Here is a 20090-nt window from a genome sequence, read left to right on the forward strand (position 1 = left end):
TTTGATGTTGACCTGTCATATGAGGTCAAGTGTGAAATTCTCCAAGTACAGCCTCATGTTGATGCTCAGAAAGTTCCAGTTTTTCGAACATTTTGGATTTCAGATTTGTGGATGAGGGATGCGCCACCTGCTAAACACATGCAAAGCTTATCTAAACAATTCTGACTTTCCATCTTGTGTCTAGGTAGAGCAGGGGAGAGGATTCCTGCTGAGCTTTCAGTGCTGCTTCTCTGTCCCTCTGAAGGGTGAGGTCGGAGGGCCTGACAGCTGGGGAGATGCTAACAGGTGTGGTGTTTGCTGGAAGTACAAATTATTGCCTAGTGTCTTCTGTCTTGCTAGGTTGCCCCATTAGAGACAGTAGGCGTTTCTTAACTGTGTTTGTTAGAGTTTAGAAGTTGCTATCTTTTCCAGCACCCAGTCTGGGACACACGTGGTAAAAACCAAACCAAACCAATCAAGCAAAACCCGGAGAACTCCTTCCCATGTTGTTCTTTTCTTGGCACCTGAGGCAGCAGGGAGCTCACTTCCTCCTTTCCACTGTTCAGCGCCATCTTATGTCATTTTTTTTTTTTAATGTAATGTCTAGAGTGTTAAGTTTAGGCTTATTTTTACATAAAATTTCTGCAAAAAAAGAATCTGCCATGATAGCCTAGGTAGTATAAGTGTTTGATTTTTCTTGTGTATCTTGGAGCGCTTTGTACATATTGCAAGACGAGCACTCAAAATAGGAGCTTGCAGTGTGATATTTGGATTTTGGTCCTGTTTGACTCAATGTGGACTTCTTAAACCCATGTCTGCTTTCATAAAAAGCCCAGCTGGGCTATGCCAACAGAATAGTGAAGCTATGGATCCCAGGCCTCCAGAAGCACTGTGTCTGGCCCTGAGTCACTCCTCTGATATTTGGAGGAATATGGTCTCAAGTTTTTACGCAACTTACGTTGACATCGAACTCTTCGGCTTCCTGTTTGTCACTAACTTCTTCTAGTAGAGAATCTTCTACATTCTTGTCAAAGCTTGGCTCTTGGCCTTTTGGTTTTGGAAGGCATATCAAAAAGCAGGACATTTGGGAAAGAAAAAAAAGCGAGAAGTATATTTATGACATTTACCCTGCCCTTTTCAGAAAAATGCACACATAATGAACTGTTAAATAAATCCACCAAATTATCTAAAATTCAACTTGAGGGTATTCATGAGGTAGAAGAAGCCCAAGGATCCCTTTTACTGGCTGACTTGGAAAGCCAGTGTTGTTCCTGGGGCTTTGGAGAGACATTGGACAAGTGGCATTCATGATCTGTCTACACCTTGTACAGGCACCTGGAGGCAATGCTATTCAGGATTTTTTTATGATCCTGTGTTTTGACTGTGACCTGTCACATGAGGTCAAGTGTGAGATCATTCTCCATGTGAGGGCATCCAGAATGAAGTAAGGGAGTGAGCAGGAAGATGGAGCCTTCCTAGCAGGGAATTAGGAGGCCGTGAGGACACAGTGATGGGAGCTTGACTGACACATGTGAGGACTGCCAAGGGCCTGGATGGAATATTGGTGGTGGGCCAGACGGGGAGATCAGAGAGAGATTGAGGGGCAGGGACCAGCTCGGGGACCCTGTGAGCCTGTGGAAGGGTCAGAGCTGAGATTTATGGTGTGTGTGTTTTTCTCTTGGATGCTGCAAGCAATATATCTTCCATCACTTTTTGCCTAAGTAAAGGCCAGCTTCTAAGAACTCCATCCTGCTCATATTTGCTACAGTGGAAGAGATGACTCTCCAGGCCTGTGAGCTGAAGAAAGGCTCCAGGAGATGGCGAGGACCTTTGTTCCTCAAGGTCGGCCTCAGCCTCACTGCTCCCTGGGTCAGGAAGGGGACTACAGCCCCCTGGGTTATGGTGTGCAAACTGAAGAGTGAAACTGATCATTTGTATTTAGGGCTGTCTTCCTTCTGGAAAGGAGCAGATCCTCATCAAGGGCCCTGAGGCAGAGGCTCGTACATGACAGTTGGTCCCTTAGGGAAGTCACAGAAGTCTGTGGTGAAAGCTTCAGCAGCACACCTGTCCCTTCAAGTTGGGATGTCCAGAGGGATGCAAAAATCACCCTGATGGCATGGGGTGGAATGCCTTGATTCTCTGTGTGTAATGGACCACCTTCCTGAACTGGGCATTCTTGGACGACGAATGTCTGTGACTCCATCATAATCTCTTGGTGACCCAAGCCCTACCCCTTGAACAAGATCTAAAAGAAGGACAAGTCCTGGATATATGGCCCATGACTCATGTTTATTCTGGTTAAATGACTGTTTTTGGCTGTAACCCCTGGCCCTGATAACACTACTGTCACCTCTGCAAACTACTTATGCCTTCCACTTGTGCCATCTGTGCCCCATCTATCTGGTTAATAGTGTTTTTTTGTTTGTTTTGTTTTTTTAATGTCCCCTCTGGTTTTTCTTTACTCAGAATGTGGTTTCACTGTTTAAAAACTCTTTACTTTGGAGGTTCGAAGTGGTAGTCTAACAGCATCCTGTTATGTGGTTACTGTCCTGGCTGTCTTGGTTGGTGAATAAAGACTCCGAGTTCTTTAAGATTGCCTCAGACTCATTTCTGGGATAGATTTAGTGAACTTCCAACATGTGCCTTTAGGATGTGGGGACAGAGAGGGGACATTCTTCACCATCTTCTTGGTGCTGAATTTTGGTTCCATAATAAACTCCCTGACTCATCTACATTCCTTAGAATGAAGGACTCCATTGAGTCGGAGCTACCTGTGCGAACACAGGTTCCTTTCTGCTTACACACGGCCTCCCTTAGCCTTGGTGCACTCCGGAAAGAAAGAATTCCCTGAAAATTCTTTCCCATCATGCCCTGCAGGTACACATATGCCATGGATACTTGAGTACTAAAAATGGCCAAGGCAAGGGTATGCCCAGAAGGATCGCAAAAACACTGTTCGCAAGCTATGAGCCTTGGAAATGACTGAGGGAAGTTTTGAAGAGCCCTATAGGAAAAACCCAACAAGAGCTCCTGGGAATTGAAGCAAGCACTCAGGAAGTTCCTTATGGATGGCACTGAGAAAAAAAAAATGAATACACTGGTGGGAAAGGGGTCTGAGAGACTGAGGAACAACTGGTATAAGTGGCTCTGAGTTCCTTCCAGTGCTTGCCTGTGATGGGAATTGGGTTTGGCTCAACCGATCATTTGTGTGGCCGTATGCAAAATCCACAGTTAGCTTGCAGGGGGAGAGAAATAGCTTTTTATCATAGGGAGAAGGCAAACTTGGCAGCCCCCGAATACTGAAAATTGGTTCTTAGAGCATTGACTTCAGAGTGCTAACTAAGCTTGGTAACATCAGTGTGCACTGTCCACATGTCACTTAGAACCCAGTTAACAGTCAGTCCTGTAGCTAGAACTGGGGCTGCATTCCCAGGAAGAGGTTCACTGATCATGGGCTGGCCCTCTGGGGGGAGTTCTGTTGACCTTAATCTCTGTTCTGGTGAGATTGTTAGATCCTCCTGAAGTCACAAGAGGTTGGGGGAGGCCAGAGAAAGTGTCAGGGCAGGCTCTGGTGGTGGCTCTGACACCTGTGATCAAAGCCCCTGGTGACAAGAAAATAAATCAGAAGGAACTTCCCGAGTGCTTGCTTGAATTCCCAGGAGTTCTTGCTGGCTTTTATCTATAGCGCTCTTCAAAACTTCCTTCAGTCATTTCTAAGTTGCTCAGCAGCCCTGCACCACGCCCCTCATTCGTGCAGTGGGGACAATCACACTCTTTTGGGCAGTGCAGAGGACCAGTGCTAATGAAGGACCATTCTTGACACAGCCTGTCCCCCAGTGGAGCATGACTTCCCCTGAAGAAGTCTAACTCTCCCTCATCCAAGTGAGTCTTCTGCAATGCTTTTCTTAGTAGAACCACAGTGTCTGGATTGGGAATGCACGTTTGAGCTGTATGTATTTTTCCTGCTAATGTGGGGAGGAGCCCACAATCCCCACAAATTTGGGCATTTGGTAGAGGTATCAGGTCTTGCATAAAACACAAACTTCATTCCATTCCCAACCTGTACGCCTTGGTTGATTGATAAGCCTTGAACTTTGCACAGTGCATCCTTTCAAGAAAGGTACTGCCTGGCACATGTTTCTTCCTCTTATCTCACTCCCAAGGGGTGTTTTGGAGCAGTGCTGTTAGGATGTCAAAGTACTGTCCCAGAAGTTCTTTGACCCTTCTATCAGGTTCCTGAACCTTCTTCCATGCCCTTCCTTGTTAAAAGCCAGCTCTAGCAAGAAGCTTGGTAAGCCTTGTGTAGGAATGAACCACTCTTGCTGGTGATCCTCAGTGTCTAACCAGCTTCCTCTCCCCTCAACACCTCCCAGGTGATGTCTCACCATGCAGCTCCACCTGCAATGAGTAGCCTGTGAGGTCAGCTCTACCCTGATGTCTCCTCCTAGTTCCCACTGACTTGGCCCTGTTCTTTGGCTGTGTCCATTCCCACTTCTTGTTTTTGCTATTTTCTAAGCTGAGACAAGTCTTTCTCCTCTCTTCCGAAAATCTCATTATTGAGGGCTCTATACTCATCTCAAGGGTTCTGGATTAATGTCTGCCTTCCTGTGCCAAGTTTTCACCAGATGATATTTTTCTTTGACAGGTGATGAGGAAGAGAAAGAAGAGACTGCAGCTCTGAGAAATGAGCAGGTGCAGCTCCACTGACAAAGGAGACACAGGTGACAGTCATGTTTTCACCTCCTCCACCCTTCATGCCATAAAATCCTTGTTATCCCAAGCAGGTGGGTCAAGGGCTGGGCTGAGCTGGCATTTGTTGCAGACACAGATCTATAAGCTATTCTAAAGCCTGGCTATTCCAAGTATGCGCTGTGGCTGAGCAGCAGCAGCTGCCAGTAGCTTGTTAGGAGGACAAATTCTCAGTCCTGGGAGTCAGGATCTGCACTGAATGAGATCAGCAGGGGATGGTGTGGCGCATCAATGTCTGAACAGTGCTTACTCCATCATCTCTGGAGACGGAGTAAGATGGAGAGACTTGTACTTGGCAGTGCCCTTCTCGGGGAGAAGGAATGCACAGTCCTGCGTTCAGCCATGAGGTAAGGAATAGGGTTGGAATGAGGTATATACAAAAGATTTGATATTCACATTCCATGCCGAAGTGGGACAGACCAAGTTCCTGAAGTGTTTTCTAATGGGACTAGGTCTAGTTAATTGCTGGGTCTTTGTTTCATGGAGTGGTGCGTGCAAGCTGAGGCACCATAAGGATTTTCCACTCCTGCCCTCACTAATAAACAATAAACCTTTATTTGGGGCTAGCACTGTGGCATGGTGGATTAAGCCATCTCCTGCAAAGGCAGCATCCGATGGGGCACTGGTTTGATTTTCAGCTTCTCCATTTCTGATCCAGCTTCCTGCTAACGTGTCCAGGAGGGCAGTTGAGGATAGCTCAAGTATTTAGGTCATTGTACCCATGTGGTAGAGCTGGATAAAACTCATGACTCCTGGCTTTGGCCTGTTGTAGCCCTTGGCCGTTATGGACACCTGGGGAGTCAAATAGTGGATGGAAGACTTCTCTTTCTGTTGCTACTTTTTCCTCTATAACGCTGCCTTTTGCATTATTTATTTATTTATTTATTTTTAAAGATTTATTTTTATTAGTTTTTCATTGGAAAGGCGGATATACAGAGAGGAGAGACAGAGAGGAAGCTCTTCCATCCGATGATTCACTCCCCAAGTGAGCGCAATGGCCGATACTATGCCGATCCGAAGCCAGGAGCCTCTTCCGGGTCTCCCACGCGGGTGCAGGGTCCCAAAGCTTTGGGCTGTCCTTGACTGCTTTCCCAGGCCACAGGCAGGGAGCTGGAAGGGAAGTGGGGCTGCCGGGATTAGAACCGGCACTCATATGGGATCCTGGGCGTGCAAGGCGAGGACCTTTAACCACTTGCGCCACCGTGCCGGGCCCAATTTATTTATTTATTTTTTAAATCCTGCATCACTTGCAGGGACTCTGGTCAATTTGCTGCCAAAGATTCAGTGGATGAGTCTCTATGGACAGGAAAAGACAAGGGAGTCTACATGTTCCAGTCAAATCCTGACTTTCAGGCCTCAGGAGTTGCTGAGAACAGACCAGAACTCTGTGTGGACACCTGCAGGACTTAGTACAAATCGGACCACCCCATCCAGCACGCACTGTGGAAGTCAGGCACTTTCATGCGGAACTCTTACCATTTTCATATTCTTTATCTAATTCACTGCCACCATACACTGAAAAAGAATAGGGGAAAAATAAATATTAATAGGAAATTCTTGCAGGTATATGGGAGACTCTAGTTTACACCTTTAACTCCTTCAGGGAATCAGTCTAAAAATCATCTCCTAAATCAGCCAGGAAGGCCGTTTGTTTTAGCATAGCAGGCATCCTTGGCCTTCAGCTCTCTGAGTCCTACAGCACAAGCTCAGGGAAAAGTGACTCTACCACCCGTTGCCTATTTTTCATCTTGCCCATCAAGCTCTGAGGAGCTGAGACAGCGTTGTACAGCCTTATGCTCAACCCCAGTACACAGTAGCCTATGGCACATGCTGCTGGCTGACTCTGGAGAGCCTGTCATTTTCATTCCTAATGTCATTGTAGATCTCCCCTCCGTTTTAAGAAGAGGATGTGCTTGGCTCTTGGACTTTTTCTTGCTTTGACACTAAGTTCCAGAAACAATGCTTTGGCTATTGGCCTTAATAAAGGCTTCTGGGCCCAGTGTGGCAGCCTGGTGGCTAAAGCCTTTTCCTTATACATGCCGGGATCCCATATGGGTACCGGTTCTAATCCTAGAGGCCCCACTGCCCATTCAGCTCCCTGCTTGTGTCCTGGGAAAGCAGTCAAGGAAGGTCCAAGCCTTGGGATCCTGCACCCATGTGGGAGAACCGGAGGAGGCTTCTGACTTCTGGCTTCAGATTGGTGCAGCTCCAGCTGTTGCAGCTGCCTGGGGAGTGAATCAGCAGATGGAAAATCTTCCTCTCTGTCTCTCTTCCTCTCTGTAAAGGTGGACTTTCCAATAAAAATAAAATAAATCTTAAAATAAAGGTCCCCATGTCTAAAATGGTCAAGAAAGAGAAGGTGCTCCTTAGCTGAGGGCATGCTCATCCTGCGTCATACTTTTTCCTGGATGGATTAGTGACTTTTGTATGTTTTTTAAAATTACCTCTGTGGAGGGTTTATCAGCGCAGTAACCATATTGGACTGTTTATGTTCAGTTCCTGGTTCTGCCTTGGATTCCTGCTACTTGATAATGAAAACCCTCGCAAAAAACAGGTAATGGCTCAAATGCTTAGGTCCCACCACCAACATGGGAGATTGGAATGAGTTCCTGGCTCCTGGTTTCAGCCTGGCCCAATCCTGGGGGTAGAGAACCAGTGTGTCGGCTGTCTGTGTCTTTCTGTTTGTGCCTTTCAAATAAATAAAGACAATTGAAATCATCTGAAATTTTACCTTCCGTTTCAGACTCCAGGGAAGTTAGCATCGTTGTTTCTTTTTCTGCTTTGGATTTTGCTATTAAAGATGTAGCTGTTAAAAGACAGAAGAGGATGTCCATTAAAGGTTGTAGCCTTACACTTTTGGTGGGTTCCTAAGGGGTAACTAGGATCTGAGGGTCTGTCTTGGTACCAAAGCAGATGGTCAGAGTGGAAGAACTGATACTGGAACTTCTGTTGGATGTCCCCAACCTTCCTCATCCTCCCACAACCCAGGTCTGCCACAAGTCAGTGATCAGAAAATATTGCCCGTGATGGCCTTCCTTCTGGTCACACTGGATAGTTTGGGTTCCCAGGACAACTAGGATGCCTGGGCACAGGGAGACTTCAGAGACATTCCCCTACTGCAGAAGCCATAGCACTGAGTGGCTCCAAGACCACATATACCCACAGTCGGATACCCGTGTCTCTGGTATTCCACTGCCAAGGGCTCCTTGAAGAGTAGATATGGAATGCTGGCTGGGAAATATAGGATTGTCTAATATAGAGCCACTGTGATGTACAATGAGTAGCCTCTGTACTTTTTTGTTTTTAAGAACTGCTGTTAGTTCTTTGGTAGCCTTGTTTATATCTTCTGGAATTTTGTCTTTTCCTTTTTGTTCATCCACTAACCTGTCTCCTGCCTATTATTTGCACATGCACATGTGTGCTCTACTCTACCTTCTGTTCTTAATCTCTACTTCTCTAGCAGAAGTAGAGAAGGACCGTGATGATGATGAGGTGAAGGCTGACCTGCTCCACCTGAGTATGGGAGTGCCAGCAGTTGAGCCTGGCCTGTGGTGTAGGACCCTGGCAGCAGCCATATCCTCAGGTTCCTCGGTGTCACACTGATAAGAAACTTTCCAACTCGTCCTACCACAGTAGAGCTCTCATTGTAAAGAACCATTTCCCTTTTCTTGATCTGTATCTGAAGTTTCCGTTAGTGGTTCCCCATTCTAGCCCATTAGTTCAGATGGGAATTTCAGGTCTCTGCTTGGAGTAGCAGATCATGAAATATTTAAAGACTGTGTATTTTCCAAACCTAACATTCTCTCTTTGCATCAATGGTTCTTAGTGTGTGTAAACCCAGCCTTTTTTTTTTTTTTTTGAGTCTTGGCCAAGCTGTGTCTGGCCTTTATAGAGTGTTTGCTCTGCATTGAATGTACCATTCCAGGGATGGCCCTTCACTGTGGGCCAGAGCAGGACTCTCACCCTTGTATAGTTTCTTACTTACATTTAGTGCTATTATTATTATTATTAAGTGCTATTATTTTCTCCCCACCACTCAGCTCTGCTTCCAGCTTATCCGAGTTGGTGGTTGAATAAAACATCTAATAGCAGTCTGTGTCTCTCCATCAAGTACTTTTCTGTCCTGTTGTTTTCTGGAGCCTACTAGCAGAATCTCCTATAAATTATTAATGCTTTATATCCTGTTTGATTCTGGTTCTATGTTTCTGCCCATCAATGTCTTTGATAATCTGATTGCATGGTCCCTGTAGTCCTGTAGCTTCAGATCATGTACATTCTTGCTTATTTGTATCCAAAGTCTATCATAAGAATGCTGCACTGGACAGAGCCCTGTGGCTGTCTACTGGAAGCCAGGTTGACCCTGATCCATTAAGCAGTGTTTCCAGTGGCATCCAATCAGCCCTTGCCCCATCACCTTACATTATCATGCTCCTCATGTCTATCTTATCTAAGAGCATCAGGAAGTTTTTGGAAATGACATGTCTGTGGAATTTGGTCATATTGGATTACCGCAGTTTGTTGCTGTAATAGCTTGTTCAAAAGCCAGTATTACATGATTTTCCTTGCTGATGGCTGTTGGTTTCTTGTAGTCATTTTGCCTCCAATATTTTTCCCAGATTGGCACTGACTCATTTCTTTGATTTATGACAATTCCACAAAATCCAGAAACAATAGGATTCGTCTATGCCCTCACTATATATTCTGGAGTATATTTTGTTTAGGTCAAGAGATAGAAGCTACTCTTCTTTTCTGACATTTATGTCAGTTTTTGATTTCTGCTATTTCTTACCTAATTTTCTTGTACCCTCTTCAATCCAAAGATGACTTTCCTTCTCAGTGAAGTGAAAATGAAACAGAATTGAGAAACCTGACTCTGTCTGAATCATTCATCAACATTGTGCTATGCAGCGGTGGTCTGGCTTGACCCACTTCACTCCAGTCATACCTTAAAAGAACCTCTGTCTTTCATTGGTGACTACATCATCATTGTTATCATCTTTTTGATCAGCATATTTACTCTGGAATCCAGTTTTCCTGACACTTTTCTTAAAGTCTGGAGCTATTTTCCTGCATGCAATGGCTGAAAACATTGGCAAATTTGTAAACTTTGCATGTGATCTGTCCACTGCAGGTTAAAAAAAATACCAATTTGCATTTGGGGGACTTTCTATTCCTTTTTTTCCATCTGGCCAAGGGCTTGAAGCATCACTTCTGCCCCAGCATCTCGATAGGGATATATTTCTAGCCACAGCCTTCTTCCTACCAAAACAGGTTCTTCGGAGAAGGATATTGCCTTTTATCACCGTGATCAAATACTGAATCAGAATGGGCTCAACAACAATTTCACAAGTATTTAACAAATATTTATAGGTGCTCATTCTGGACCAGCCACTAAATCTTGAGGATTTTTTCAAGCGTGGATATAATGCTTAGAGTTAGACTTTCTGGTCTGTTTAGTTTATAACCCTGCTTTGAGCCTGGATAGATAGATCCACAAAGGTATAAATAGTCTTTCTCATCCTCCTGAACACCTGCTACAGATCATGAGGCCTTTCCTATGCTTAGAGCATTCTTTCCATGTCAGACCTGTCACCCTCTGGAGTCACAGACTCTAAGGATTTATCTGAGTGTTCGCTTTCACATGTGACTCTAAGTGCTATTTGTGCAGAAGGGTTATGCAATGGAAAGTATTGTTTCTGACTTATAGGGATTTAATATCTCCATAGTAGAAAAAAAATCAGACACAAGAGCTGAGCGTCTTTAAAACATATCCTAAACTGGAGGTTGGCTGCTTTCTGCCATGTTCATGTGCCTGGGAATCCTCTGGGCTCTGATAATGATGCAGATTTCACACCCATTCAGGTAGGAGTTCAGACCAGGCCTGGGAATCTGCATCTTTATAAGCATCCTGCAATGGGACACAATGGGGTGTGTTCTCCTCTGCTGCCTCTCAGTTGCATCACCCCAGTCCTTTGTATTGTTTTGCTATGGCCTCCTGTATTCCTCCAACAAAGAAATGGGTGGCTTCCACCTTCCCTGAGAGCACATCCCCCCAACCTCCCTTTTTCCCCATGCTTGGGACTATTTAAGCAATCTGCTTTGCAACTGCAGAAGGCCCGGCTTCTCCCTACTGTGTGAATGACTACCCCCGTGTCCCTTACCTCCTCCCGACTTGGTTTTGAGCTCCTCTATCTCCTCCTCTACTTCACCTCTGAGGAGGTCTCCCACTCTCACACCTCCTCTTCCAGTCTGCGACTGGTGTGTGTTGGATATGAAGCTGAGGAAGGTGCATGTTGCTCCTCAATAGTTGTTAGGTTTGAAAAGCACTTAAAGTTCTTAATGTTCTTACACGCAGCTAATTTCCCGCAGCCTCTCACGTACGTCATGAGGTATTAGGAGGTCCTTTATTCCAGCAGGGTAGGAATAGGAGTGGTGGTGGAGGGGGACAAAACATTCGGAGAAGTGTCTCCTGCCATGGGGGCAGGATGGGGGCTGCCAGGGCAGGGGAAGAAGGCAAGATGGAGGACAGGGGAGAGCCAGGTAAAAAGGGAAGAGCGAAGAAGGGGAAGAGAAAAAGCGGGGTACACGTCGAGGATCATTTGTACAACTTAGGTGAGCCTGTGAGGTGTGCGGGACATGGGGAATTGGTTGAGAGGTGGGACTGTGGGCGGGTCCCAAGGTACTGGTGACAGATTATCTGAGCAATAGGTGGGTGGAAACTAGGGGGAGGGGTCGCGAGAGAATGAGGGTTGGGGTTCTCAGGTAAGACGCCAGGAGGTCACATTTCATTGGTGGATAACCTGAACTTCGAGCTGTGGGAAAGGGGAAGCAGAAGTGGTGCTGGGTCCAAGATGGGATGTTAAAATCACTCCTCACAATAGCCCCTGGTTCACTTGGGATTTTGTCTCTGGGGCTGAGAACAGGGACTGTTTAACAATTAGTGTAGGACATGACCTGTGACCTTCTCATTTTTGCTTTTGTTTTGTTTATTTATTTTTCCATTTTGGGTTGTGAAATCTAGTTTCTTGACCCCCGGAGGGAGCCAGTGGAGAGGGACGGTTCTTTTCCAGGTTTCTTGGCAGCTGACCTGGCCATGTGGCCCAGAGCAATGCTAAATCTCCCCATGCTCTGTCAGTTTTAGTTACACCTGCTGATTGTGTGGGCTAACTCTCCAGGAAGACACACTGTCCCTCACAGGCAGAGGGGAAAGCCCTGAACTACTTACTTGTTCTTATGTTTTAATCCCTGATGCAATGACTCTGTCCACAAGTATCTATGAGCTCCTGGTGTGTGTCATTGAGCCTGACTTGAGGGGTTCAACATGCTAGCTCAGGCCATGGCTATTACAGTGTAGAGTGACAGACAATGCCTGTGAGTGGTCAGACTTTTATTAAACACTCAGCCTATGATGACTTTCAGGAACTCAGTATTGGAAAGGGACACCCACACATAGACCAAATATACATAGTGCTTACAATCTAGAGACATGCAGATGTCATTGGCTCTCTAAGTCAGTTTAAAACCCAACATGATGGTGGTTTCACAGGGCATGTTGAAGAACCATCTTGGCAGACCTTCTTTCTGGGGGTTCGAATGGACTGGAACTTCTTTCCCTCCCACAGAGGCCTCCCCACCACACCTCCCAGTCTCCTCCTCTCCCATATCTTTTCAAGCTTACACATTGGCACTTTAGAGACAATTACCCCGTAAGTGACTTCCAGGATCTTGCTTATGAGTACTTAGATGAATGCTCAGATTCCTCCCAGAAATCATGCTGATGGACTTGATAATGGTTCTAGCTCGTGAGGCTCTATGAGGGCCCACACACTAGTAAACATCCTAAATGAATCAATTGAGCCCATAAAATTCTCCATCACATGCCAACTGGTGTGATCCCGTCTTCCATCTCTCTATCCCCTCTTTTAGGGTTTCTGATTGCTAATTTCATTAGGTCATATCTGAGCTACCAACTGTAGCAGGCATGAAGAGTGGTGGGGAGGTGAGGCCAGGGTGATCTAATGTACTGCTGTGGTGGCTGCAGATGTGAAACAAGGCTACAAATCACTGACGGACTGACCCCACCTTGGCTCAATTCAAATGATTAAATACTAAATTATGAATGATGTTCAGCCTTCTATCACTGGGTGCCCCAGGGTGAAGGGCCCTTTGGCATAATTGGGTAGGGAATTAGGACCCAATGCAGTCTTGCCAAGCCATGTCCTGGGAGCCAGGAAAACCTACTGTGTGGGCTAGTCCTGAAGCGGGTGTGGCTGTGACCTACTGCATATTGAGGTGAGTCAGAGGTGGCCAATACCTTAGTGGCCCTTGTCCGTGTAATTATCTGGAGAAGGTCTATCCCTCACAGGGAACCAGGCTGTGATCTGAGAAGGAAATGGTCATTGTCTCTGAAGGCAATCATGCCTGTGTTCATGTACCAGGAGAACAGGGAGACTTAGGCAGGAGCCTGGGAAGAGACTTGAGATGGTCCAAGATAATGTTTGGTTTTGCACTTGGCTGTTTTCTCTAATGGAGTTCTGGGATGGGTAGATAGCAGGTAGCAGGGACCATAGAGGAGTTTACTTCTTACTTAGAATATGATTCCAGATAACTCAAGAAGCAATTTCATCCCACTAGGGTGAGAGATGATATTCAAGTCCCAGTATTTCACACACAGGATGTGTGGCATGAGTTCCCTCTCCACACCCTCCTTCCCTACCCATTGCCTCAATCCCACAGAGACACTGGGTGCATGGTGACCAGCAGGGTGCAGTTTCCCTTACCTGGCTTGCTCTCATAGGTCCATTCTGTCTGACTTTCCTGGTCTCGCATGGAGGAGAAAGGATATGTGTAAGTGTAGTATTCGTTGAAAGCTTCTGAGGTGGGAGGAGGAGCAGCGTAGGTAAGTTGAAAAGGGGAGTGAGTAGTCACCATTGTGATGCCAGTGGCTGAGCTCCTAAGAGACAGGACGACAAGAGTTTGGTCAACTTCCAGAGGCCAGATTAGTACCCTAGTTCTAGAGCATACAGGGATGAGATCCCATTGGGATGCCAAGAGACAACACAGATCCACTTGAGAAAACTCTGTAAAGCCGCAGCTGCCCAACAAACAGAGGAGGTCATTTTTGAGGAAATGTTGGCCACCAGGTCATTTCCAACTCTGCTATGTACACCTGCCTTGGACTGGGATATTGCTGGACCTTCTGGGGGTATACCCATCAAGGCTTTGCTGTGGTCTTAGCTCCCAGGAATTAGAACTGGAGTTTTGGTTTATCTGGAAATCACACTAGCTTTGTGTTCCATCCAGAAGCTTGGGGAGTAAGGAGGAACTATTAGATTCTAGAAGAGATTCATTAAAAGCCTGTTTTTGTGGTTTCTGTGGAGTGGGGAAGGGGACTGACTGGTAGATGCCTAGGGCACCTGTGGCAGGTGTGAGCATGTGAGTGGGGGAGCTGCTCTGGTCCTGGAGCAGCTCTTCCTCTGGTCCTGCTCTGCCCTTCCTGTTTATAAGACACATGGCCATGCTATGCTTGACTTGTACTTGACTTTTTCCCTTCAACCATGCCTGCCTTCACACACACACACACACTGACTCTTCTTGTCTAAAGGAGTTTAGGAAGGATTCAGTCTCTTAGCTCTAAAATGTGAGGACCTGTCTGAGCATGCTAAGGACCAGATCTTGCTTCAGGGGACCCAAGACCAATGAGCGTATGGGTACTGTTAAAGCTCCCTGGGGCCTCTCTGATCCTCAAGGGTCTGTGCAGAATCTGGGATGAGAACCTCCAGTGCAGAAGTGTGATTTAAATATGAGATAGGCATTTGTGTCTTGAGCAAAGCCACTGAAGCCATGCTTTTGCATTCTCAGCTTCCTAAGTTTCTACCTGGTGGCTCAGTGGTAGCAGCTTGGGGAAGAACATCGACCTGTAGCCCTTGCTGTGTGTCTTGCGTGATGACCATTGCTCTTAATGCTCCCCTTGAATTAGTGTTCATGAAATTCTCACCACAGTCTCATGAAGCTGCAGCTCTAACTCTCCATATTTTCCAGGTGAGATAACGGAGGTACAAGTCGATGGAGTGGCTGTCCTACAGCACACAGTTGTGGGAGAGTGGAGGCTCGGACCTTGGGCTTCTGACTCTCTGACCTGCCTGTTCCTTTTTTTAAATTATTATTATATTTTTGACAATCTTTACATAGTTAATTAGGGTAAAGGTTCAAGGGCTATAGGAAAGTGGGTAAGACTATTATTTCCATATTGTTTCCTTCATGTTTAAAGGGGGGTATTAAGGGAGAAGGCCCACCCAATTTCCCACCCACCCCCCACGTCCTGGATGTAGGGCATGCTCTGAGGTTCTTCCTCAAGTGGTTTTGATAGTTCACCAGTTATGAATCGCTGCCAATCTTGCCACTCCAAGCACTATGCGGTCTTTGAAGAATCCACTGGTTGACGTAGTCCATCATAGAGTCTCTGTTTGCCCCGTATTTCGCTGCCAACATATAGCTGAGATGGTTGGTTGACCTGTTCTGTCTTCTCTCTTTTCTTGGTTAGGGTTCTGAGTCCAGCATTTAGATTAGGAAGATCTCCAAAGAAACTTTGTCTGAGGTATGCTCAAACCAGATTCTTGTATGTGCTAGCAAGTACAGGGGCTGGCACAGTCCATCGCCCTGATCAGCTGGTGGTTGTGATTGCTGGGTTGGCTCTGTTCTCACTCCCGACTTCCACTGGAGCCAATGGGTGTTGTAGTCCAGCCTGGTTCTGCCCAGCACATACTCGGCCCTCGCATAAAACAGTGGGAGCTATAGCCTAGTTGGAGCAACCCACAATAACCCCCACCAGGCCTGCCCCCTACCCTGGTTTGCTAGTATGTGTAGCAGTAGTCCAGTCTGTCCCACACCCCATTCCACCCCAGCTGCTGTCTTAGTTTTATGTCCTCCCGTGGAAGTGGTAACCCAAGAGGGAGGAGCCCACTATTTCCCTCTCAGGCCTCTCCCACTTCCAGATTGTGCTCTTCCAGGTAGTTCTGTGGTTTGACTTGACAGAACTAGAACCAGTGCCAGCTTCTGCCAGCTGATGCTGTGGCTAAGCCCAAACAACCCTCACCCACTCTAATTTTGTTTGCACCACTAGGAATAATCAGCCCAGCCTGGCTTTTCCCTGATCTAGTCCACATGAGGCGCACAGGTGTTGTAACCCTGCCTAGTCTGGTCTGCCCTCATCCCAGCTCATGCTCTCCAGCAGGAGTAGCTGTCCAGCAATGGAATCCTCCCTAATTCCCCTACCAGCTCTGCCCCCTCCCTTCCTGGTTCTCATGCTGGTTGGGCGCTGCTGTCACATCCGGTACAGGCAACCTCACCTTGGCATTCTGTATTGTGCACTAGTCTTTGTCGTGACCGAACCTGGCTCATCCCACTCTGTTCTGGTGCTTGGATTTGCCAGTGGATGACGTGGACAGATTCACCCTGGTCTTCCCCCGACCCATGCCAAATGTATGCCAGTGGGTAACTTTCCATGGCCTGCTCTGGGCTGTTTCCTATCATGTTTCTTGTGCTTATCTGCCGGGTCTGTGTCCTGCCAGAGGAATTGCCCAGGCTCCTCCATCAGAACCTCTCCCAATGCCAGATTTTGCGCATATCAGTGGGTCCATGAGCCAGCCCTACTCAGTTCACCTCCTGTCATAGCAGGAATAGTGGCTTTTCCTGACTGGCCTTCAAGCCAAACTGGTCCTTGCTGTTGGATGTTTCAGCCCAGCCATGGCTTGTCCATACCCACATATGGCTCACGCATGGCTCAGTATGGGTTGAGACCTTGCCTAGTCCATCCCACATCTGCCCTGGTCCTTCAGGACACCAGAGGGTGTTGGAGTCTGGCTTGGCTCGGTGCATCCAATCCCAGTCCACACTTGTGCCAAGGGAGACTACAACTGTTTCCTGTTCAGAATGCAGCCCCCATTCCAGGCCACACGCCCATTGGTGGGAGCCTTAACCCAGCTAGGGTTGTCTGCTTAGCTCCCCAACTGGGCCTGTTCCCAGCCATAGATCACATGCATGCCAGTGGTTGCTCTGACTCAACTTGGCTCAGCCCCTCACCTGTCCCGACCTCTGCCTTAGACACTGTGGATTAGCATTTCCTGGTTCATGCAGACCAGTTGGTGCAAGAGCCTATCTCGGCATGACCTGTGCTCCCTCTTGGTCTCTAGTTTCACTTGTAGGCTAAGGTTTGCTCAGTCCTGCCTCGTCCACCCTGTTCCATTACCAATTGACACATTTGCCAGTTTGTGGAGCTACTTTTCCCAGATTCTCCGACACCCAGGTCTGGACCACATGTTCACCAGCAGGAGCTATGACTCGCCAAGGGAGTTTCTCAAGTTCCTCCACTTAATCCACTCCCAGACCCAGTTCTCATGCATACCATTGTGTTTAGGCCAGGTTCAGGCAAAGTCTGGCCTTCCATTTGGCCTTTTATGAGCTGGTGAACGTTGCAACCCTGCCCACCCCACACCCTATTCAGGATGCACATTCGGGTGCTGCTGCCCTGGCCAGTCCAGACTATTGGGGGTTCCTTTATCTGTGATTCAAGGCAGGCTCCTTGGTCACACCTAGCTTAGTCCATCACCACCCCAACTCTTGAGCTAACCAGTGGGGCTAGACTTATTTCCAGAGGGTTTGGCCCACACATCCCTCACAGAATTTACCCCCAGTTATGGTTCTCGAGTGCTAGTTAATGTAATCGCCCTACTTAATGTGACCCTTCTCTTGATCCATCATCATGATTCTGCTGGACAAGCCCCGAGCCATAGCTTTTGCATGGACTGGCATTTGGTGGTCAGAACTGTTCAGTGATTACAAGTTTTTCAAAGCAAGAGTTACTGTCATTGGGAACCTTTACAATTACTTTATGTCCTAGAAGCACAATGGGTTCAACTTGGAGCTACCTAAGCAGCTATTCAAAGAACCAAACCCCAGAGCTCCCTGGCCAGGTGGCCAGCAAGTGGAGCCTGGCACCAAATGGCACACTGGCCGCCTGGGGACAGCTCACCACGTGCACATGGTGGCTGTCCTCTGGGATCCAGGCATGAGACGCCCCGTCCTGGGACCCACCAGCAACTGGGAGGCTGCTGGAAGTTTAAACTCCCAGGCCCAATGACCTGCCTGTTCTTGATGGTGGCTGCAACACTAACAGGCTTATTCCCTGTCATGTTATATGTGATTTGTGGGTATCAGCAGCTGAAGTGAAGGAACCTTAGAAAAGCCCTTGCATGTGTGTCCCCTTTAAAGAGGGAGTTGCTTGTCTTTTTCCCCTTGCTGGGCCTCTGGGGACGGACAATATGGATTGGGGGTGGGGGAAGTGTGTGGTCCAAAGTAGGAGTTTGGCTGCTACTGAGTTTGGAGCACCTGACCTGGCCAAGGTAAAGGTGTTCTGTGTGGGAACCATAGTCCCATAAGTTCTAACTTTGGGCTTCTCTGCTAGGCAAAGCTGGGATTCCCTTCCTGGTTGTCACCATAGCCAAACTGGCCTCTTGCTCTTCCTGGGATCTAGTGTTTACCCACTTTACTAGCAGAGGCACATGAACAGCTTCTCCCTGCAATCATGGACAGAAAGTGGTGTGTCCCCACAGTGGCTTCTCCAGAGCCCAGCACTCAGATGTTATGACCCTACAGGCTCCCTGGGGACTGGCTGGCACAGGTCAGGTCTGCAGCTGCAGCTTGGCTGAGAGACACTGCATGCTCATTCAAATCTTGGAAGTGAGCCAAGCTTTCTTCTCTTCCTCTTGGGCATTCAGTCAGCTGTTCTCCAGGCAGGGCTGCTGGTGAGCGATTTTCGGCTTCTCCCACAGGAGACCTCCTTCCATTCAGATGCCTCTGTCTTTTTGCCTTCACTTGTGTCTTACTTGTGAGCCACTGGGATGGCAGAAGTGAGCAGAACTGTGGCTTCTAGAAGAGTCCATCCAACCCTCTTCCCTCAGGGGACCTGCTCCCTGAACCCTAACTAACCCCATGACACACTCTCCCTTCTGCTGGGATCACTAAAGATTCTGAAACATCACCCCAAGTGTGAATTTACATTTGACTTATCCCCAGAGACAACGATTACCTTGCAATAGGACTAGATTTGCTTTGCAGTGGAAACATTGTCTTGAGTTCTATTGGAAAAACAGAAAGACACTATTGGTCAATGAATAAACAAATTCTCTTCCTACTAAAAAAATGCATCATTGAGGCAGATGTGTGGGACAGCAGTCAAGTCAACAGCATGGAACATCTGCATTTCAAATTGGACTCCTGCTTCGAGTCCTGGTTCCAGTCTTGATTCCAGCTTCCTGCTAATGTGCATGAACAGTTGGCTGCCTCTCCCCTCCGTCTTATCAACATCTTTCACATCTTTCTTCTTACATATGCAAAATTGTTAGGTTCCCTGGAAATGGCATTTGGAACACCAACATCCAACCAGAAATTCAACTGAATCAAATCATTTAGTCTAGAAACAGCACTTGAAGCTGCTAAAAAGGAGCTAGCAAGGGTGAAAACAAAAACCCAAATGAAAGCATTATGTGTATCAAAATCTATTAGGTGAAATTATGATTAATCAATGTGGGTCACTTATTGTGATCTTATGAATCAGGATCAAAAAATGTAATGATCATCACATTTATTTGCCACAAAGCAGAATTCATCATTAGGAAGATCTTGGTTTTGTAAAAGCACAATGGAGCTTTGTTGTGGTGCAGTGTCACTGGATACCATGTTTTACGGAAGTAGGGGTAGCAATGCAGTACCTTCTTGCTTGTGAGATCAGACAATTGTATTTTTAGAAAGATTTATTTAAAGTCAGAGGTTGAGGCAGAGAGAGAGAGAGAGAGAGGGAAAGAGAGAGAGAGGCTGAGAGAGAGAGAGGCTGAGAGAGAGAGAGGGAGAGGGAGAGAATCTTCCACCTGCTGATTCACTCTCCAAATGGTGGTGACTGCCGGAGCTGAGTCTGTTCGAAGCTGGGAGCCAAAAGCTTCTTCTGGTCCTCCTCTTTGAGCCCCAGGGAGTAAAGTCTTGGGCCATCCTCTTCTGCCTTCCCAGGGTATTAACAGAGAGTTGGATTGGATGTAGTGCTGCTGGGATTTGAACCAGTGCCCATATGGGAAGATTAGCCGGCGATGCCATCATGCCAATCCCCAGAAGACTATTTTCACACCTTACAATTTTATGATGTGGGAGAGCTTCCAAAGACTTTTAGATATGTTGCTTCATCATCTACTCATTGTCATCACAATGTAAAGATGGGGATGAAGGTCTCTGCACCTGGGGAAATTGCACTACTGATGGCCAGTGGCATGCTCAAGGTCATGGGTCCCACTGTGTGTGGGATCTTCTGACTTCAA

The 20090-nt window shown here is 47.0% G+C and overlaps 1 protein-coding gene across 1 annotated transcript in view; it reads right to left on the minus strand.

Annotated features, from left to right (window-relative positions):
- The window catches only part of ERICH6B (glutamate rich 6B), a 48753-nt gene that overhangs the window by 23949 nt on the left and 4714 nt on the right, over positions 1-20090 (minus strand). The window contains exons 2-6 of the mRNA XM_040991046.1: positions 18815-18863; positions 13509-13681; positions 7460-7534; positions 6205-6243; positions 938-1026 (exon numbers count right to left, since the gene is read on the minus strand). Coding sequence (XP_040846980.1) covers positions 938-1026; positions 6205-6243; positions 7460-7534; positions 13509-13681; positions 18815-18863 — 425 coding nt within the window. The remainder of the gene's footprint in view (positions 1-937; positions 1027-6204; positions 6244-7459; positions 7535-13508; positions 13682-18814; positions 18864-20090) is intronic.

The sequence above is a fragment of the Ochotona curzoniae genome, unplaced genomic scaffold (assembly GCF_017591425.1).
Source record: "Ochotona curzoniae isolate NIBS_2020 unplaced genomic scaffold, NIBS_Ocur_1.0 contig_64, whole genome shotgun sequence".
Lineage (NCBI taxonomy): Eukaryota > Metazoa > Chordata > Mammalia > Lagomorpha > Ochotonidae > Ochotona > Ochotona curzoniae.